Genomic DNA, 18,503 nt, shown 5'->3' on the forward strand with positions numbered 1-18,503 from the left:
TGTCCAGCCGAGTTCCTACGGGAGTTACCATAAACAGAAACAGAACAGATATGGAGGCCTCTAATCATTTCCAACAATCGATCATCTAAATTTCAGCCATGTTTTTGTACAAAAATGTTCAAAATCAAATGAAATTCTGATTTTGATTTTTTTGTTTTGCACAAGTAACAGACTAGGTCTACTCTAGACCATAGTCAGCCTAGCCAGGAGGCTTCTAGTGATTAACAGTCATTCTCTAACATGTGTTTACTCTCCTTATTCTTCACAGTTGAGCAAGGGATTGTGCCTATATCATGTTATATCATAACCATGTTCAAAGAATGAGAGTATCATGTGTGCACAGGAAGGGCAGAATTCAAATTTTTGCCATGCAAAATTCTACTTTCCCTGTGAAATTTCTAAACGTGAAGTTAGCAATCAGCATTCAGGCAAATATATGCATATATTTTGGTGGAAGAGCTCCATTATTAGCATGTTATAAAAAAAAAGTATTTGTGCCCACATTTGCATTTGTATTTCCCTTGCATTGATTAGTTAAGGTATTGTGACAGTTGGTAAATAGAATAGTATGCTTGTTATGATATTTGGATCAAATTTGGTCTTTTAACATGATGTGATCTTACCATGAGAGTTCAACCTAGATGATACTCATGAGTCATTGGTCTTTTATTGATACTATTGATATGTTGTGATCTTGTGGATGATATCAATAATATTTATGCAATTGTGCCAGAACCTGCTCTTGTTATTACTTAAAGAAAAATAATTAATTCTCCTTAACTTTTTATATATGTTCTTTTTGCAGAGTTTACTTTTCATCTAGTACCAACGAATTGGTTGGCCTGTTTTATCCGCCATGCCTGGTGACAGTAAGGCCCAGCTGCCAAGTAGCTTGACTGAGCAGATTGATGCTTTTATTGCTGATCTAAAGCAGGGGTAAGATGATCCACCTGTAAAGGGGAGGCTCGTTATAAAAAACTGAAATTAATAAAAGTTTGGTTAAAATCTATAAAGAAACAATTATATTTTGGAAGTTTCTTTTTAATCAGGGACATCATCTGAAAACTGCTCCCTCATACTGTGTTTTGTGAATTCCGTAAATTTCCTTTCATTGTGGGCTGACAATGAATGTATAGATTTTCATACGAGCATGGTGAAAGTACATTGAAATCTTTGTTTTTTTTTTAATTAAAGGCAGTTTAGAGGAAGGAGCAGCTTGCTTGTGGTGATGCAAAATTCAAAGTGTCAACAAAATCATAGCTATGAGATTTTTTGATGTCCAGAATACTATTAAACTTTCATTGATTTCTTTTCTATTGTACTGTTTTTATTAAAACTATCTTTACATTGTGGTTATATCGAATGTGATACTCCATTGAGCAATGGTCAGAACTCGAGCATCATATTAAGTAATAATGACTACTGGTACATGTAAGGTTTTTTCAGGAATAGACAAGAACAGAGTAAATAGTGGCAAAATAAGTCAAGACAAGTAAAATAACCCAATGAAATGTGGAGGCTAATTCTATATTATCTCTATCTCAATACCCTGTTTTTGGACACTTGGATGATTTCAATATATTGTTTTCTAGTTTAATGTTGGATTCATTCTCTACTGGACGTATGAAGGAGTGCGAAACAGTTTATTTTACTCCGTTTTGTGTACAATAGGATGCCTGCACTATTTAGCTCAAAGCTAACCATTTGTTTAATGTCTTATCCTGGATCTACATGTATGTAGGAGTGTGAAGGGGTCCTATGATGTAGCCCATAGCACCCTCTCCCTGATCAGGAAGATCATATCCGGTAGCCGATGGGCGCACGCCGGGGAGCTGATGGGGCTGATCAGGCAGGAGGGTAAGAGGATAACCAGTGCTCAACCTGCTGAGTCCTCCGTGGGTAACATGGTGAGAAGGGTACTCAAGATCATCAGGGAGGAGTATGCAAGGTGAGTCTGGGGGTAATGATCTAGGGGCCTGTAGCACAATGGTTAGTGATTAATTGTGTACTTGATTTTTAAGATTGATTGTACATTGTAGTCAATGCAATCAATTGTATAAAAATGTTGTATGATCATTGCTACGCTTTGTGTTACAGGCCCTAGGATAGAACTTTAATGATTTAATATATCTGGTAGCCGATTGGCACATACCTGGTAGCTCTCCATAGGTACCATGATTTTAGGAGCATTGTAGGGAAAAACATGAGGGTGACCGGCGATTTCGCTCTCACAACCGAATTTGCCCTGAAATTTGCAAAATGGATTGTTTGGGCAAGCTTCTCTTCTTAAATTGCCCCAAGATCTGCCGAAAACAATATCCAAGAACATTTAGAAAATCCATATTCTACATTCAGCAGAATAATGAGATGTGCATGTGCAACATAATTATTCATTGAGAAAACAAAGCCCTTGAAAGAAAGAGCCCCCAAAATTCAGGGGTGGTATTCTGGAACACTGTCATAACTTTTGTAATAGATTTTGTCATTTCTCTCAGAGATGTGACACCGCTATGATTGTCACAAATTGGTATTCTGAACATTGTCTTTTCCCTGTCATATCTCTATAAGTTCCCGCCCATCTTTTCAGAAGCAAACCAATCAAAATCATCATTAGTTCCCAGTGGGAGCCATTCTAGTCAATAGGAAGGGCGTATCCCTAATACAATTGCTGGCATCGCACAACTACGCGAATATCGATGCGCTTAATTACAAAGAGAGACAGGGAGCTGTGAAGGATTTCAGAGAAGTAGAAAAAGAAGGAAAACAGAGAAAAAAAGGAGGAATTAATATGTAGGGCCTAAACTAATTGTAGCATGAAAATATAATATTGAAAATTGTCATGGATGATGAGTGAAACTAATACCACAATCTAATCTAAATAATATCATTATATGCTTTGTTATTCAGTCGGCAGGGTATCGAGATATTTGGTACTAAAAGATATGACAAAATTTATGGCTGCTACCCCCCTGTCATAACTTTTGTCATATCTTTTGCTTGTATGAAATGATTACACGCATTTAAAGCTGCATATTTTTGGTGCGCCCCCCCCAAAAAAAAAATAATGACAAGTTTTGTGACAAAAGTTATGACATCCACCAGAATACCAATTTTGTCATATCTCTGAGAAAAGATAAAATATGGAGAAAAGACAATGTTCAGAATACCACCCAAGGTGTCCCTCAATGTGCCCCCCAAAGTAGGGCCTAAAAGATAAAAATGATTTCCTACCCTTTTTTAGGAGGGATCAATATGGAACAGTATACAAGTTGGGAAGAAATTTAATTATTCGAATATACTGTTACTGCAGACAAGATTTCCATCGTAACCAATCACTCACTAGTGATGCTGCAAAACCAGAGCAAAACTCATGTAGTGTGGGTACTGAAATAAGAATTAAAGAATAAAAATTCATGCTAATACATAACTTCATTAAAGAATTACATTTTAATAACTGATTTGTATGTGATCACTTAAAAGCAGTTGGTTAACATGGCATCAAGTGTAAAGTCACTGTCTGTATTTAATAGAAGGTAAATATAAACTAATGATCAATATACCTGTACAAAAGATAACATAGACTAATAGAAAAATATCAACGTTAGCATAATCTTTGTGTTATTTAAGTAATTATTCTCTGTTAGTCAATTAACTGACAAATTGAACTTAATACTATGAGAAATACCTGTCTCAATTGGCTATCCATAGTGAAACCTCAACTTTAGACCACAGTTTAAATTAAACCCAAGTTCAGAATTAAGACCAAGACTATTGTTTTGTTTGTATTTTCTGACAGTATCATCAAAGGCCAGGGTGTAGATTCTTCTAGTGATCCTCAAGAGTCTCTTCATGTAAGTACGATAAGAAAACTAAAAACAGGAACCCTTTTTAAAAAACTGATATCCATTATAAGCAATACAGTCATCAATATCGAAAAGCTGGATAGAGCTTCAATTCACTCTTATGAGGCCAATTTAATGTACCGTAAGGGCACTAGTATTCAACCCGGCATAATTCAAAGATTTTGAAATATTTCCAAAAATATTTAGAAATATGGAAACTATCTTAATTTCATACCTTTGTTATTTCCAGGGTAATCTGTTGTCGGTATTTTCTTTATCAATCTGTCGACTGTATGCGCGTAGGATCGAATTATGCGCCGATGGCCTTTTGCACTGAATTGCACTAGTATTCAACCTAGTGAGGATAGATAGCAAATCTCAAAAGGGTTTATATTGGTAAATTAGATCTAGATCTTTGTAAGTCTCTGGCTTTGATTAATTCCCTGTTTGGTCTCATCTCAAATGGTCTAGTCCATAGTCGGATGGGACAAGGGCAGATTGAGAGACAGGACCATCTTTCATCGCTAGGTTGAATACTAGTGCAGACGGGTTGAATACTAGTGCAAAAAACCGTCGCCGTATAATTCGATCGCCCGCGCACACAGTCGACTGGTTGAAGAAAAAAATAACGGAAAAAGAATAACCAGCATTTGCTCTTAGAAATAAGACAGGTCTGAAATTCAGGTAAATTCTATGTTTCTATATATTTGAGGAAACTCTCCAAACGGGTTGAATACTAGTGCCCTTACGGTACTCCTAGGTCGGGTGTGTACAAAATTCCACTGTTTTTTTCTCTTGCTTGTGCGTATTGTTTCTAAAGCCCGGCTCACATTATGCGATTCGTTGCGATACGATTTTCATAGAAATCATAATTGGACATGAACATTCAAACCAATAAAATCTTACCGATCCGAGGTCAGAATACTGAAATCAAAATTCAATGTACTGTAGTTCAAACCTCAATGTAGGAATAAAAGCAAATTCAATTCTAAATTGTAATGACATCATCATTGGCTGCGACTTGATAATGTATAATTTAATTTTAGCTGAAATGTCTTGTCTTCCTATTTATTTTCCTTAAGCGCTTAGAGACATTCTTTGTGATAAGCGCTATATAAATGATCTTAATTATCATTATTATTATTGAAGTCGATTTGGACTGTATTCCAACAACGGGGCCTTGCCGCAAAGCAAAATTATGATTTCATCCCGGGGGGGCCACTTACATTGACGAGTGGATACCATGCGCGACCAAAAAAACACGTAAAAAGGATGTCCTTTTCACGATAGGGCACGTTACGTACGTAACGTGATAAGGGTGTCAAAAACACAAAAATAATGAAAAAAGGGTATCTATTTCGCTAGGAAAATTACGTGTTTAGGGTTGAATTTGCAGGGATGGTAAAACAAAATTAAAATGTTTTATAAAGGATGTCCTTTTGCCCCAATTACGTGTTTAGAGTCTTATTTGTGCGAGGTGTAGAAGGTGAGGTCGTACCAAGGAGATATCACCTCTTGGTCGTACTAAACCAAATAAGGTAAAGCCAACGACCGAAGGACCCGTAACAATAAAACATTCCTGTACTTGTTTAGGGGTTCATTTCAGGGAATATTTGCCAAGAGTATCGTTTTGTTTCCAATACTTGTTAAGGGTAGTGTTTCACACGCCAATACTTGTTAAGGGGTGCATTTTCAGAATATGGAAATTACGTGTTTAGGGTGCTTTTCGAGACCCCATGGTCGCGCATGGTATCCACTCGTGAATGGAAGTGGCCCCCCGGGGATTTCATTATTTTGAACATTGTGCCAAACTTTAAATAAAGTACTTTTTCTCTTTGGAACTTTCATATTCCATAAAAAATGTGATTTAGTAAAAATTGCACATTGTGAGATGGGCTTTACGTGTTGGTATGGTCCCATATACTATTAGTAGTGTGATGGGGTACTTTCCCTGTAGCTTCAAGGTTGCATGTGTGGCGGCCAATATAAACAAATTCCATCCAGCTTTTTTTTAATCAATGATTACTGTCTGGTGCGTCTGTTCAATCAACGGGTTCTGGGTTCAAATCCTGGCCATGGGATTTGCTTTGGGAGGCAGTCATAAAGCAGCCTTACATGTTGTTAAAGCAATCCTTTTAGTAATGACAAACAAGTTTATCCGCATCTCTTTTGAAGTTAAACATTCTGTTCTTCTAAATCTGTCATAGATAGATTGCTGTGCTCGTCAAAATTTAAGTATTCATGTTCGTAATTAAAAAAAGTTCTATTTCTCCCCTCTTTTTTTTTTACAGAAAAAGCTTCTTGCTGAAGGTCAAGTAGAGGATTTCAGCAAACCTTGTACAAATTTAAAGGTAAGTATACTTTGTAAGAAGTTTGGAAGCTGAGTAAAGAAGAGTGATTGCTGTCTAACAACATTGCAATGCTTCTGATGCTTTATTAGTAAAAAAATAATTTAAAATTACAATTATATATGAGAGGTAGTGACCCTTCTGAATGAGGGGGGCGGGGCTAAGAAGACCCACACCTAGGCCCCATCTTACAAAGATGGGGTGATTGATCCAATCAATCGTAACTCTATGGAAATCCATCAGTGTTATAATTTTTTCGACAGGAAATTTGCAAAATGTCCTTTGTAAACCAAGGAGAATGCACCAAATTGTCAAGAAATCAACAAATTCATGGATATACGTTCATGTCTAGACAATATTTTTAACAAACATGCATTTTATATGTTGACTTTGCTGGCTTTCCATAGTTGCGATTGATCGGATCAATTGCAATTCTTTGTAAGATGGGGCCCTGATGTACTTTGCTGTGCAATCTGCAATCGCAACTATAAAAATCATGTGCAACTTGATTTTCAACCAATCAACAGTGCGCATTTGGGACTTGCGATTGATTTTTTGGCTTGCATTTAAACGCAAACTCTTTCTGCCCCAGGGGCCCGTTGCAGAAAGAGTTTGCGTTTAAACGCAAGCCAAAAAATCAGTCGCAAGTCCCAAATGCGCACTGTTGATTGGTTGAAAATCAAGTTGCACATGAATTTTAGAGTTGCGATTGATTGCAACTCTAAAAATCATGTGCCCCATTGTCTTTTTCTATCATTACGAGAAGTATCTGGAAGGAATATTTATTCCTTGAAATGCTTGTGAAACTGGGTGGTGTCTGCTCTCAAGCCATGTTGATTATGACAATTACATGTAACACCTGAGCACTTTCCAGAGTGGATGAGCACCTAAAAAGTTGCATTAGTGTGACAGTCAATTACTTTAGAATAATGTATTTTTACAGAACAGAGTTTTACATTCTGTCTCTTCCTTTCTCTTCATCTTCCTTGTTTTTTTGTCTTTCTCCATTATGCTCCATTCTCTCTCTCTGTTTCCGACTGTCTCCCTTTCATTTTCTCTCTCTCTCTTTTTGCTCCCTTGTCTCCCTCATTGCCCCTCTCTACCTCTCCTTCACTCTTTCGCAATTCTTGAAACCAATATAGGGTCGAGTAATAGAGAGTATTAATGAGTTGTTATCAGAACTAGAGGGAAGTGCAGAAGCTATTGCTAGTCAATCATTGGAACATATCCATTCTAATGAGGTCATCATGACACTGGGAAAATCAAGAACATTAGAGGCATTCCTTCTTGTAAGTATATTCACATTTTGATTTCCAGACATACGTTGACAGATTAATAATAACGATATACATGTAATAATGTCTTTCCTTTTTAGAGTGTGTAATACAAAATGTTTCAAAGTGCTTTACAAATGTGAAACAACATAATTTCAGATTTCCTTTTAAAGTAGATGTGAAGTATACATCATGAATTTTTTTGTTGTTCTCATATTTAATAGATAGAGAAAAGGCATATTTGACCTTAGTATTGACTTAGTCCCTAAGTCCCAAATAACTCTCCATTTACATATACCTTCACCCCTGTGAGCCATTTTCTGCAGGAATTGGTTGTCCTCTCCTACATCTTGTTTGTCAATCTTTTCATGCTAGGTATCAGATTGTTCATGTTTTGTAAATTCTGAGGATGTTATTGGTATTTAGGAATACTGGAAATTGTATTTTGTCCTTTGTGATATTTTTTGAAGAAAACTTTTAAGAAATCATGATTGATTTATGTGCTTATTAAGTGTAATTCATTATTTATCTTTTATTTGTTTCTGACAGAATGCAGCTAGAAAAAGGAAATTCCATGTAATAGTTGCAGAGTGTTCTCCTTTGTATAAGGTAAGACTTGGCATTCCCCCTATTTGTGATATTGCATGGAGTGATTTACTTTTTATGATTTGAGTTAATTAGTTGATAATGTTAAATGATATAGCTTGTTGTATTCAGTGATCATAGTCTCTTTACGCATGGTTGTTTTACTTCAATGAAAACCATAACCAAGAATTACCAGTTTTCCTTTTTTTTTTGTAAAAAATCTGTTTCATCCTGTTTCTTCAAAACGATAATGGATGTCACACATGCATAGAATGTGTTGATTGCAAGTAAATGAAATAGAATTGGGAGTTTGAATGATTAATCCTTTATCACTTTCATGCTATTTGTATTAATCTAAAAGATGACAAGATATTTATGAATGTATAGCAACTTTGGTTTTCCCCGAAATACAGATTTTTTTTTCTACCAATAATGAGATCAGTTTGAAAGTTCATTCTTGAAAGAAGGGGCAATTTTATTAATGAATAATGTAGTTGTATATTTAAGTTTTGTGAATGCCTCATCATTGTAAGATTTCAGAATTTTAGAGAAGTTATATTCCCCACTTTTTCTGCTTTTCTAATCTTCATTTTCTTCGCTCATTTTCAAAAATTTTATTCAAACTTTTTCTTTGATTCAAGAATTTAACAAACTGCGCACGTTACATCAGTACATGGTTATCCAGATGTTTAACTAATTTTTTTTTTTTTTTTTAATTTTCCATTTATTATAGGGACACGAGTTAGCCACTACACTAGCCAAGCACGAAATCGAGACGACGGTCATCACTGACTCGGCCGTCTTTGCTATGATGTCGCGGGTGAACAAGGTCATCATTGGAACACACACAGTCATGGCAAATGGAGGGTATGCTAGTTGATTTTAATCATCTGGAAATAATAATAATAGTAATAATGATAAGTATTTCTTATGTGCACTTTCTAATGAAAGGTGCTACATATTAAATAAACAAAAACATTGTAAATATTCACAATTAAAATCATCAAACATAACATTCATGTGAGGAAAAGATTTGGACTTCACTAATGTGGTTGTGAAAATAAGTAATATTTGACACTTGATTGGAATGTCTTAAGTGTTCATTGGAATGTTGATTTGGCATGTCTTAAGAGTGTTCATATTACTTGGCTGTCTATTCCTCATATCTATATGTATGTGTATATTTGGATTAAAAAAAAGTTTTCTAGGGAAGATTGGGTACTTAATTGCTTGTTAAATAATGTTTTGAGGATGAGCATTGAAAGAAAGTTTAATATTGCGTAGAAAATCAGTTTGCTTAATAAGGGATCAGAGAGGCATGATCTGACACTGTAAGCCTTGTATGCATTCAGATCTTTCTGGATGAATAATGAATAATGTGCATTAACTTTGGGTGGGCAGTAACCATGTTCAACGGAGCCAGGAATGGGTTAAGAGTAGCTAAAACTAGAATTGTGTTTCTTTTTCAAAGGGAAGATACAAAAAAAAAAAAACATGTATGCCTGGCTTTTATTTGAAAATAAGACTAGAGTGGAAATGGTGAATGTATTTTTTTTATCATTGGATGGATCAACTATACAAAAATGTAATGATTGCCAGTCCATCCGCAAGTAAAAATTCTCTACTATGCTTTCTCAGCGTGGTATATTTGATTAATATATTGAAGGTCTGCGTTAATACTTGTCATTTCCTATGATATATTATCATTTCAGATTGAAGGCTATTGGAGGCACTCATGCCTTAGCATTAGCAGCTAAGCATCATTCAGTACCGGTAAGTTTTGAAAGATTTTAATACTTTTCTCATTTGCAGTATCACTCTGAGTAAAGTTCTGAAAAGATAAGGAAAAGAAGCTAAATCTTCTCTGTGCACTTGGTTTAGAAAATAATGACAGTTATCAAGAAACTTTCTCCATACTATGGAAAATAACAGAGATAGTAATTTTTCATTTGATGTTATTGCTCACTCTGTTTAGATTCATTGATACACTACTTGCATATTTTTCCCTCGATTTTGTTTAATTTTTCCTTGGTTTTCATTTTGTTTCCTTTCCATTTCTATGCCTATCACAAATTACAAACAAGCTCTCAGCAGTTATAATTAGTGACATACATGTACATTTGAAGCAAAATGGAAAATCACTCCGTCAATTTGTTGTGTATAAGTAAAAATGTGTGACACCCTGCGTTGAAGTAAGAGTTGTGCATGTATTCTAATGTACTACATGTATTTTATTTGTTTTATCAGTTGATAGTATGCACACCGATGTTCAAGCTGTCACCAGAATACCTCTGTAGTATTGATCAGGTAAGTCGCAATCTCTTTTGTTATTCCTGCCTTTCATAATTTTTTTTTTTATCATGTGTTTTATTGAACCAACATAATAAAAAACATCTAAAAAATCAATGATTCTAACAATAATGATCAATTTCCAAATGCTCTTTTGGCAAAACTATTGGAAATAAAAACCTTTCTACTTTTTTTTCAGGATGCATTCAATAAGTTCGAGTCACCACAAGAGATCTTAGATTATTCCGATGGGGAGTTACTCTCCAAGGTTCATATCTACAATCCTGTTTTTGACTATGTACCTCCAGAGCTAGTCACACTCTTCATATCAAACATGTAAGTAGATTCCATAATATTCTGATGAGGATATTGGGAATTTTCTTCCAATGAAACATTAAACTATTCATCACTTTCTTGCATTTTTATTCTGTATATCTACTCAAGAAAAAAAATTGTTCTAAAGTCCTTCCCCTGTACAATATATAAAAGGTGGATTACAAAATCCAAATCTGATTTTTGCACGTGCATGCAATCAGCAATCCATACATATATGTGTTCTAATGTAGAGTGAATATTGATCCTGATATTGCATGTGCAAGAATGCAAATACTCAGTGGAAGGAGAGGGGAAGAGAGGGTAAATTCCCCTGTCAAGAAATTAAATAGAGCAAAATAACACAGTTGTACTTGACCTTGTCTGGGTGTGGGATTGATAGGAATATTTAATAAAAATTGCAATGAAAAGAAAAAGGAAGGTGCCTTTACAAATGCTATTTTATTATAATGGTTGATGTACTTTGAATATCCTTTGCCTTTTGTATCAATTTCTTCTTTTTTTTTTAATTTGTGTTTTCAGTGGGGGCAATGCCCCATCATACGTCTACAGACTTCTGAGCGAGCTATACCACCCTGATGATCAAGACCTATGACCTCTGACCTTTAGAGCATCTCAAAAATGAGAACTGTACAAATTGGGACAATTTTGTGATCAGCATTTCAACCCAAACTATTGAGAATGCGATTCAGTGTTGCTCTCTACCTGCATAAACATCATGTCACCATAGTTACAACCAGAGATGACTACTTCTCACTGGTTCAAAACCAAGAGCAAGTTGTCATCCGATGACGTGGTGGTCAAATCCGACAGCTTGTCCGATGAAATATGGCTGACATTTCAAGTATTGTTACTGTAGATGTGATGTGGCCCAGTAAACTCTCGGGACTATGAACCACAAGGTCCGGGATTTGAATCCCACCATGGCACTCGCATCACTTGGCAAGGCATTTATCTACATTTGCTACTCTCCACCCTGGTGTAGTAACTGGGAACCTGGTAGGAAGGAATTCCTTGAATGCTCACCTGATCATGATATCCTTGCTGAAGCCAGGGTAATAGTATGCATTGCTTTAGCACTATATTAATGTTTCATATTATTATTATCTTTAAAATGTGTAGTAAGTGGTCACCATATTTGTAGTTGCAGCCAATCAATTACGACTCTTTAGACATGTTTTTTTACAGGAGTGTTTCTTTAATTCTCTTTCTTTCTCTGACTCAGTGAAAACTGTGATAGATAAAAAATACATAAATGGAAATCATTTATATCCAGAAGCTTGACTGAACTGTTCAAATTTAGATCATGTCATCAATTACAGCTTCCTCACGTCCATTTTATCATGAATATATTATAAAATCTTCATAATTGTTAAAAATTTGGGTGTGACTCATCAGCATTTCAACACAGTTGTCCCTTTATCTGCCTTTATATATACCCTTCAAATTACCTTCTTCTTTGTATTTTGTGAATTAACGTGAACACTTCTGAAATAGCTAAATGTTTAGAGATTGACTCACTTAAATACTTGTCTCATACAGGTGAATACCATATTCAATATTAAGTCCATCCATGTATCAAAGAAACAATGTATAATGAATTTGACCTTCGTAATGACTTCAATAAACAACATAAATTCTTGTAGATGGGTCATGTACATGTAATATTACTCGTACAGTATGTATTAGTGCAGTCTACTGATAATAGTTTAACATGTAAATATTGTAGCACACACTTTTCTCACAAATTAGTCAAATTTGAGTGTAAACACTGACCTTGCCTCTTTTTGGTAATAAAGGTTGACTGCAACAAAAGGAATACTAATATTTTGTTCCATTTTCTTAAGGGGAAGAAAATATGTTGCGTTGAGCTAGAGCAAGAGTGCAGTCATATTTTATAATTTTGTAGTGGTAACAGTTCCTCTGCAATTTCAGTCAGGTGAGGGAAAGAGGCTGCTACTTCAGGTACAGGAATATGCTCCCTGTTGGTAGGGATAATGTCTCGGGTATACGCTGCAGGAAGATTGATTACCTTGATGCTGTTGTGGGCATGAACTGTTAGTCCTTGAATCTTCTCGCTAGGTATCCTTTCATCTTTCTTAGACTTGGTAGGAAGGAGAAGATTTTACTTTTGAACCATGTAGGATCATGGCTTCCTTTTTAGATTCCAGCAAGATTGTTGTTGCCAGACTGTGTGTCTAACAGTGCATATATCAGTCTCTCATCAACGATGTCCTCCTGAGATATCCAGACTGGAAGGACTGATGAAAACCTTACAGCCTGCATGTATTTAGTCATATGACTAACTGTTGTATGAGAACTTGATGTTCTGAGTTGCTCTATTGGCCCAAAGCTGTCAATGGCTGGCTGGGCCTCCATCTGCTCGCTGGTTCTCTCTTGGTTACTTCTATTCCAGTATTCATGATGAGCTGTGGGATGTTGTTTTTTGCGGACACTACCTGCGTGTCTCCTCTTGATACATTCCCTTGAAGTGTGCCCTCGTTTGAGACAGTCATAACACAGTCCATTTTCTCGAACATAGCTCTTCCTTTCAAAGCCATCGATGGGGACTTCTGTCAAATTCCTAGCTTGTGGTGTTCCTTACGAAGCGAACAGACATGCTCCTGCTTCCTTCCCTTTCTTGGAAACTGGGCATTGATCTCTTGAGGCGTACATGGATGTTGCACCCAACGCTGCTTCTTCTCTACCCTCAGCTCCTTTACATTATTCAGTGAGGTAAGAGGGTCACATGCGATGTTGGCTTCTTCCTCGATAAAATTGCTAAATTCTTGACATGAACGGAAGGCATTTCTATGAGTTTCTTTCCCTGTAGCAACTCATTTACTCCAGCTTATGACCATGTGGTCTGGAAGTTTGGCCATGATCTTTCTATGTTCCCTCTCATTACCCAATTGTGCCAGATTTCATATTGTTAGCATTGCTGTACAGGACAGTTTTAGGTAATCAGATGGCATTCGTAGGCCTTGGCTATCTCTTTTGTTGATTCTTGGCCAGGATCCCAACTTGTCTCTGTAGACGTTGGACCAGATGACGGGATCACTGTACCTACTTTGTAAGGCCTGCTTAGCTGTAGCATAGGATTAGGTATCGTCTAATAATAAATAGCCTTGAACCAGTTGTAAGGGTTGGCCCTTCAAGTACTTCAGAAGATAGATAGAACTTATCTTCTTTATATTCCTTCTTTCTATCAGCAGGTCGTAGCTTCTTTTTTCCATGTGTTGATATTGCAGAGAACTTCCAAACACAGGTGGTTCTGGAGGGAGCAGGTTATTAGACTTATCCAGTCCATTATGGTTGCTGCTAATTGATCCCCAGTTCCAAAAACTTGATCTCTTGGAGCACTATGCGAGGATCATCTTGGTTCTGAGCATTACCCCACCATTTGCATTCAATCTCCTTTTATGAAGAACGTTTGGAGGAATGTCTGGATGTTGTTGACTTTATGGAGCCTATTTGAAGAACCTTCATTCGGTCATGAGCTTCCTTCATGAGCTCGATGTGTTACTCCTCTCTTCGATTTTAGTGATGCTGTCATCATCCAGATTTAATGCGTCTTTGGTCTCGCTAAGACTCCTGCAGCATCGATGCATTATCTATAGCTATACTTCCTCTCTCTTTTGTTTGATTATTGACTAATTATGATATGTACTTTGTCAATACGGGCATTTATAAGTTTGTTGGCAGCCTGCTGCCAACTCCTTCGAGACCTTGTAAAGTTTATGATGATGAAATTACACATGACTGCACTATGACATGAAAAAAATGACAGATGATATACACAACATAAACAATGAGCGAAACTGCCATTCCAACTGCTGGTACTGCAGGCCCCTTTCTGAATTGTCATCTGACATCTTGTCATCTTTGAAGAATAACATCCAGAAGGTTTCACTGTAGCTGCAGCCAATCAATTAAGACTCTTTAGACATCTTTTGTTACGGGAGTGTTTCTTTATTTGTCTTTATTCCTTTTCTTTGGGAAATCAGGCATTTTACCTGTCATGAAAACTCAAGATGTCTTGCTGAAGATGGCGTTCTAACCTTTTTGTTATTAACTCGGCCACAAAAGGTTACATAGAAGTCACACTGTTACAGTATTCAACTGGGTGGAGGGCACTCCTAGTATCTAATAAGATGTCGAAATAATTATACACAATACAGAGATGCAAAAAAAATGCAAATGTATATATACATGCCAATGTATTTATATTAACCTGGTGCCATTCTTGGCACAGAAATGTACAAGAGTGAAAGTAGTTCGTCATCTGTAAGATATAATTTTTTTGCAAATCTTCCCTCTAATCACCGATTTTGGAGAACGATATCTCTTGTATTTCAATTATCTGTGTAATTAGCTATTTTTATTTGATCATGTAAGTCAATTTTTTTCCTGTAAATTGTTTTCTTTTTGGAATACTCATCTTGGGCAAGTATGAATGCTTTATGAACCATTTTCTCATTTAGTCGTAGAGGTTTGCTCTCTTGTGTATTTGTCTGGCTGACCTTTCAAAGAGGAAACTGAAAGATCACATTGTAATATGATATACTAAATGTCCTCATTCGAGTAAGATTATATATGTGATTGCATTGTATTTATTGAGCATTCCTTTAGATATTTCACTTTGTTCCAGACTAGGCCTTTTAAGTAATAGGAAGTCAATTTGCTCATGATATCACTTAGCTCAATAATTTTAATCAAACGTTAGACTGGAAAACCCTCTTCCTCAACAGATTTCAGGTAATGCAATGGGTTTTAGTATATGAATTATGATTCATGTTTGGCATTTGCTCTCTCTTGGAGGCTTGGTTACAAACCAAACATAACTTCAGGGGAGTGTTTCATCAACATTTTTGTCTGACAAGTTGTCAGATCTGACAACTTTGCTTGATTCTGATTGGCTGAGAGACACTGTTACTATGGTAATTGTCGGATAAAACAGGACTTGTCGGATAAAACATCTGACAAGTCCTTTCATGAAACGCTCCCCAGAGCTACATGTGATGCAAGGATTGTGATCTTTTAGTTTTAACCTTTATTTGAAATAACATTTTCTTTATTGAATGTATGCACTGTTCAAGAATAATATGACAGTGGAAAGTGGAAACAAATCAGTTACTATTTGCACATTTGAAGAGAAAGTCATTGATATTAAATTGGTAATGATAAAAGGAGGAAAACAACAGGAACATATTGATGACGCTTTGATAACATTCTATCGAATAAGAGTTGTGAATTTGTATAGGTTATGCTGTCATCTAATATCATTTCAATAAATTTCCAATACTTAATGTCCCGTGATATTAAACCTCGATAGAGACTTCATTATAAAGGCCTTTCCTTCGGTAGGATCTTCTTCTCCAGAGGAAAACCAATTGGCTTTCATTGATACTAATGTACCTGGACATCAGGGTGATCTTGTTTAACATATCCTTACTTTTTTCTCGTCGGTGAATATATATCACATTGAAAGTCGTTTTGTGAATTGAATTTGCTATTAGGAGTGGAAACAGCAAAGGCAAAAATTGATTTTGCAATATAAAAGGAAACTTGTGTTTCATTGGATACTGATTACATTTATTATCTTTTATCACTCACACTCATACTGAGATGTTGACCCACCCCATATACACCACAATTGCCAATTACCACAATCACTACCAAAATATTAGGGTACTGTGAACATATCTGGGAAATTCTGTAAAAAAATAGTGAGTAATAAAAAATTCAGAAAAGTTTGAGAGAACTAAAAGAAAGGGCTGAGAGAGGGAGGAGAGAGGGAAAGAAAAAGAGAAAGGAGAGAAAAAGCGAGAGGGGGGTGGGGGTGGAGAGTGTGAGGGAGAGAGATGAGACAGAGAGGAGTATCTCAATATGAAGTGAAAGGTCTTAGTAAATGTAAAAAAATATCATCTACATGTATAAATACACCTTTTGGTTTCTGAAATAAAATCTACACATATTATTTACCTCCATATTAAAATAAGGCTTACATTGGATAATGGTAATCGAAAGAGAAGTACTTCAAGTTTGTTCATTCTTGGTTTAGTGCTGCAGAAAGGAGATGGTGGAATTAAATGACCTCCTTATTTTGTATGCATGCCCCCCCCCCCCTCATCATTGAGAAGGTCTACAAAATATGTAAATCAATGTGTATGAGGGCTATTCTCATGAAATGAACCTGCGAAAATAATCAAACACAGTACATATTTTTGGTTCATCACTAATCACGAGGTTTTTTTCAATACCCAAATACTTTATTACTCCTTTGCCTCATTTTTATTCCAACGACTATTCATTTTCAATAGATCTGAGCCCATCTTCCAAGAGTTACGATTGATCCAATCAACCCGAACTATGGAAAGCCAGCAATACCAACATCTAAACTACATGTTTGTTCAAAATGTTTTCTAGATATAGTGTGTATTCATAGATTCATAGCTTTCTTGAAGATTTAGTGTGCTTCTCTTTGTTTACAAAGATGCAAATTTCATGAAGAAAAATTATGACATTGATGGATTTCCACGAGGTTGATTGGATCACTTGTAACTGTTTGTAAGACGGGGCCCTGGACAGCGCGCAGGTACGATTGATTCTATTTCATTCATTTATTCAATTACAATTATACATGTAATTCAGTCCAGATATGACTGTTCAGAGGATTCTTGATGGTAAACACAGGGGAAATATTATTTTAGTTAACGCCCTACTGGTTATGGAGGGATGCTTCCCTTGAAACCTTGAGTATGAATTAAAGTGAATTATGTTTCCTTTAATGTTCGTTTAACAATATGATCCGATTGTCCTAGTTCTATGTATACGATAAGGCCTATGATTCATGCAAGCAACCTATTTCCCCTTAAATATTCTAAAGGGGGTAATATTAGACCTTTCGGGAGACTGGGGCGGAGTTGTCTGACGCGACCAATAAAAAGACGTTCATCATCATGACGTGAAATTAGGTCATCCCAGGCACCTCGTCCCGCCGAGAATTCGTCTTCCCAAGACCAGGTCCTGCTTCGTATCTGTCTCGGGACAGTCCATCTATTTCACCTGTTCGTCATTTTAAGTGTCCTTGGGTTGTTGAAGTTAATGTTCCACATGCTTTTCCTGTGAATCACGGTGATGAGGACGGTGTGTGTCCAAATAATAGTTATTAGTGTAAGGGATATGGGTGGGGTAACCAGCGGATCGAATTATTAGGCGGTCGAATCGTCAAGGGGGCTGTATATTAGACAGCAAAGTCCAATTTGAGAAAACATCGAATTGCATCAAATTTAATTGGATCAAGTACCATCATTGAAACCCTGAGGACACACATCAACTGGCTTTTATTATTTTCCCATTTAACTGATAATGCTGTCCTCTTGCTAATAAGACCCATGGCATTAAAATTTTGTTTAAGAAAACTATTATTATTGAAAGCAGGTTTTGTGTCTCCATTACCTCATCTTGTCTCTGTAAATCAAATGAATTATTTTCGATTAGTCACTTGAAATCGAGGGGGCAGGAGATAGCGTATTTGGTACATTTACTACAAAGACGTCGCAAGAGAGCGACTATTTTTTTAAAATCTTTGTTTTTTAAATGAAATATATAATTTCGTGATAGATTTTGACATAACACAAGAAAATTTTGTCATAGTTTATCCCCTTTCCTTCATTTCATTTTTTCAGTTTTTCTTGATCTTGGAACTTCTGTTTTATTTATTTATTATTATTATTTATTTGACCAATATAAAAAATACATACACATTACATAAGAAAATTTACAGTACATTAACATGCAAAGAAATGCGGGAACGGCATGTGGGTCAG

General features: G+C 36.0%; 1 protein-coding gene across 1 annotated transcript; it reads left to right on the forward strand.

Annotated features, from left to right (window-relative positions):
- The first annotated feature begins 788 nt into the window (after positions 1-788).
- On the forward strand, positions 789-16,249 carry LOC121423711 (translation initiation factor eIF-2B subunit beta-like). The gene is made up of 11 exons (XM_041619143.1): positions 789-936; positions 1,742-1,948; positions 3,797-3,851; positions 6,134-6,193; positions 7,333-7,479; positions 8,014-8,073; positions 8,783-8,916; positions 9,762-9,822; positions 10,297-10,356; positions 10,538-10,674; positions 11,194-16,249. Exons 1-11 carry the CDS (start codon positions 857-859, stop codon positions 11,264-11,266), a joined length of 1,074 nt encoding a protein of 357 aa, XP_041475077.1. The 5' UTR covers positions 789-856; the 3' UTR covers positions 11,267-16,249.
- Positions 16,250-18,503: the final 2,254 nt, after the last annotated feature.

This window comes from Lytechinus variegatus, chromosome 11, assembly GCF_018143015.1.
Source record: "Lytechinus variegatus isolate NC3 chromosome 11, Lvar_3.0, whole genome shotgun sequence".
NCBI lineage: Eukaryota > Metazoa > Echinodermata > Echinoidea > Temnopleuroida > Toxopneustidae > Lytechinus > Lytechinus variegatus.

Coding starts and splice junctions, on each gene's coding strand:
- LOC121423711 (XM_041619143.1), top strand. CDS start 857: ATGCCTGGTGACAGTAAGGCCCAGCTGCCAAGTAGCTTGACTGAGCAG. Junction 3,852..6,133: donor ATCCTCAAGAGTCTCTTCAT/GTAAGTACGATA, acceptor TTTTTTTTACAG/AAAAAGCTTCTTGCTGAAGG. Junction 6,194..7,332: donor AACCTTGTACAAATTTAAAG/GTAAGTATACTT, acceptor AAACCAATATAG/GGTCGAGTAATAGAGAGTAT.